A 3,944-nucleotide genomic window follows, 5' to 3' on the forward strand; every position below is an offset into this window, starting at 1 on the left:
TTCCTTCCAGGGCAGAGGAAGCTTTAGCCACAGACAGCTGCAGCTAGCATCGAGGCTAACCCTTTCTTCCTTCCAGGGGCAGAACGGACTCAGAGTTACAGTTTTTACGGCAGATTTACTGCTTGAAGTTCAGCCTTTTTACAGCTAACTTCCTGTCTCACCTGAGCACACAGACACAGGCTGTCTCACCCCGTGCACTCTCTCTCTTTGTGCGCACTCTTAAAGGAGCCACAGCACTCTTTATTTCATCAAACCTGATTATTTCAGTGTAATGGAACCGAACCTGTGGACTGGGTCTGGACTTTGACAAACGCTGCAGTAAAGTGTTGGCCTGATTTCTGTGACGAGTCACGCATCACAACAAGTTTGTTTCCAGATTTCCATAAAGAAAAGTTGAATAAAATATGTGGAGTGATGTAGATGTGGTCTGAGGTCATTCAGAGAGCTTTTCACAGAAACTCACTTTAAAATGTCTGAACTATCCCTTTAAAAACAGCTTCTATCAGCTGATAATTTCATTCTGACCAAATCAACGTGTTTTAGGTGCAAATACGGGTTTTATTCAAATATTAAACCCTGTTAGCAGATATGTTTATTATTTCTTTCTTTACAAACATGTTATTATGAATATAAATTCATCTAATTTATGCTTTTATTCTTCTGAGTTCCTGCTGATAATCAGCCCTCTGTGGACTCTCAAACAGGAAGCAGAAGCCTTTCAGAATGAAGATTTCTGAAGGAAACTAATTGTTCCAGTTAAACTCCATCTTGTAAAGTGTCCTCAAACAGCGACTGTAGTAATAAAGTGTGTGTGACTTTCAGAGGGTTTCTGGCTGTCTCACTTCCCCTAACCCAGTGGAAAGAAATGTGGTTAGTCAGGGGTTCCTCTGCAGATGAAAAGGTAAGATATGAAACATGACTGAGCTCAGCCGCCTGTTTGTCACATCACATTAGAGAGAGAAAGTAAGGCGGTAAGAACACCGAGCCCCACAAACACGATGATGAGGAAGAAACACGTGATCTAACTCTGCTTCATCTACAGCCTGGAAATAAAGTTTAAATTCATCCGTCTGCAGCAGCTACAGAAACATACTCAGATCCCTCCACAGCTGAAGAACACAGCGTCAAAAAGTGGCAACAATATTTCTGATAACATTTGCTTCAGAGTTTAAGGTTGTTTAAAACAAACTGAGGGTTTTAGAAGTAAAATATCAGTCAAATAAAAGCTTCACTGGTACCTCAAAATGGCTTCAGACATGTTTCTAAAACAGGATTAAACTTATTCAACTAAAACCAGAACTTTGTTCAGTGGTGAAAACTCAGAGTTTAAGGTCAGGGTTTGATAAGAGTTCAGGGAAACAGGAAAAAAAAACAAATATTAGATTTTAACTTGTTTTAAACCAACAAGCAGCAACAGGAAAACAAACCACTGCTGACAGTGAGGCAGCAGGTCCTTCAGCAAATTAAAGAACATATTTCCTGGTTTTATTCATCTAATCTGAACAATAAATAACCTCCAACAGGCCGAGAGTCAAAGAGTTTCAGAAACTCCAAAACTAAAAAGTTTCTCTGCTGGAATTTATTAGTTTGAGCGAAACTTGATGCAAATAAACGACAAGAGAAAACCGACAGAAATGAATAAAGTGTTAAACTCCTGAGCTGAGTCTGGTTATCAGACAGGAACAGCTGCGGCAGCTGCTGCAGATCTTAAACCAACCAGAACCGTGAGGAACGAGTTCTCCTCATCAGATGCACCAGATCCCAGCTCACTCCTCCTCATCCTCCTCACCCTCCTCCTCACCCAACACCCTCCTCCTCCTCCTCATCAGATGCACCAGATCCCAGCTCACTCCTTCGCCCTCCTCCTCATCCTCCTTCATCCTCCTCACCCCCCAACACCCTCCTCCTCACCCCCCTCACCCTCCTTCATCCCCCTCACGCTCCTCACCCCTTCACACTCCTCATCCTCCTCATCAGATGCACCAGATCCCAGCTCGCTCCTCCTCCTCCTCGTCCTCATCCTCCTTCATCCTACTCCCCCCCCCATCAGTGATCCTGTTGACGGACAGTTTGTTGCGTTGACTCAGAGCGGTTCTTACCTGGTAAAACTCCCGCAGCCATGTTTTCTGTAGATTTTCAGGCTGTGAAGAGAAAACACAAACAGTCAAATCCTCAAATAAAATAAAACACTAAGAAAAGAGTCACAGAATGAGTTCATCAACACTTTTAACTCGTTAAAGAACTAAATGTGTCGCTTTTTTCCCATGTTAGCATCATGTGACCCAGACACACACGATCTGAACTCATTAAGAAAGAAAAGGACCTGTTCTGTGTTTAAAGAGACAGATCCATCTGCACTGATTGTTCTTCATCAACACTGAATTCATCTTTTCTAACAAACTTTTAAAGCATCAGTTCATTAGATTATATATACTGCATGGGGAGGATCATAATTTGTTTTAATAATCTTTTCCTAAATCCATCTGCTGGAGTTGCTTCAGTCTGGATGTGTTTGAGGCTCATAAAGCTGCGTGTTCAGGACCTTAATGAACCTCTCAGCATCTTTTTGTTTTCTGTCCTCGTTTTGCTGCCTGGGTCTGATATTCTCTGCCCCCCCCCTACACACACACACACACACACACACACACACACCCCTCCACCCCCCTGCTTTAAAAGGCTTTTCCCAGACCTGGACTTCATTTAAAGTTTGTGCTGTGGAAACAGAGACGAGGCCTTTGGCAGTCGACCATTTAAGGAGAGATCTCCCAATGTTGATAACTACGTCTGGTGTGTGTGTGTGTGTGTGTGTGTGTGTGTAGGGGGACACAACCAGTCTATAATTAGAATACACAGGAGGTTTGCAGGCTGCGGTGGTATTTGTAACAAAGAGCAACTATAAAGTAAAAGTAGGTGCTGTTTCCATGGATGGTAGCAGGCAGGAAGCTCTTCAGTCCTATGAGAACTTATTTTATATATCCCATAATAATATGAGCAATACTACAGGACTTTCTGCCACTGGTAACTAAAAAATAAATAAGCTGAACAAAGTTTACTCTGAATGTGGATAAGAAGCCAGTAAATAGTTTTCTAATGAAGATAAAACACTTTAAATGATCTGAACACAACTTTTCTCTGACCTCAGTAAACAGACAACATATCAGCTGAGTCACATGTTGCTCCGAGTTAAGTGTTCGCTGTGCATTAATGCACCGTCGTATCAGCTTGCATGGTGACCTTTGAACTCTGCTTAGAGGATAAACTGAATGGAGCCTCTGTTCTGTTAAATTAGGAAGATCACACGGCAGTTTTTTACATTCCTCGGTACATTTAAAATGAGTTCAGGCCCAGAGAAATGACCAGCATGTGATATTCTGTAAAACCACCACAACCTCACAACAGATGGTGCTGCTCAAAACTCTCCACAACCTATCAGGGTCAATCACACAGAGCAGGGAGGCCTCGGCGTGTTTTACAGAGAAACTAAGAGCCTGCAGACCATGCAGACCCTGCAGACCATGCAGACCCTGCAGACCCTGCAGAGACCATTTACACCACAGACACGTCATCATTCAGTCTGAATTTACTGAAGTTATTCTCTGTTGATGAAACAAACCTAAAAGCTCTGCTGCAACTTTCCACCTTCAAAATAAAGGTCCTTCTCACGCAGTCATCCATCCATTCATATATTTATTTATTTATTAGCTTTTATTTAACCAGACGAATCTCACTGACAACACAGATCTCTTTAACAATACCTGAAGGCTGAGGGTCCAACCAGAGACTTGAACCCAGGACCAACCAGGGGCCTGAACACAGAACCAACCAGGGGCCTGAACCCAGGTCCAACCAGGGGCCTGAACACAGAACCAACCAGGGGCCTGAACCCAGGTCCAACCGGGGGCCTGAACACAGAACCAACCAGGGGCCTGAACCCAGGTCCAACC

The 3,944-nt window shown here is 43.2% G+C and overlaps 1 protein-coding gene across 4 annotated transcripts in view; it reads right to left on the bottom strand.

Moving 5' to 3' along the window:
* LOC108246561 (inositol polyphosphate-5-phosphatase A) overlaps positions 1-3,944 on the bottom strand; it is a 171,753-nt gene that overhangs the window by 133,968 nt on the left and 33,841 nt on the right. For all 4 annotated transcript variants that reach the window (XR_005232672.1, XM_037973684.1, XM_037973683.1 and 1 more), the window contains exon 2: positions 2,100-2,141. Coding sequence is in view for 2 of the 4 variants with exons in the window: in XM_037973684.1 (XP_037829612.1) it covers positions 2,100-2,141 (42 nt within the window). In the remaining 2 variants the exon portion in view is untranslated. The remainder of the gene's footprint in view (positions 1-2,099; positions 2,142-3,944) is intronic.

Source organism: Kryptolebias marmoratus, linkage group LG22, assembly GCF_001649575.2.
Source record: "Kryptolebias marmoratus isolate JLee-2015 linkage group LG22, ASM164957v2, whole genome shotgun sequence".
In the NCBI taxonomy this organism is placed as follows: domain Eukaryota; kingdom Metazoa; phylum Chordata; class Actinopteri; order Cyprinodontiformes; family Rivulidae; genus Kryptolebias; species Kryptolebias marmoratus.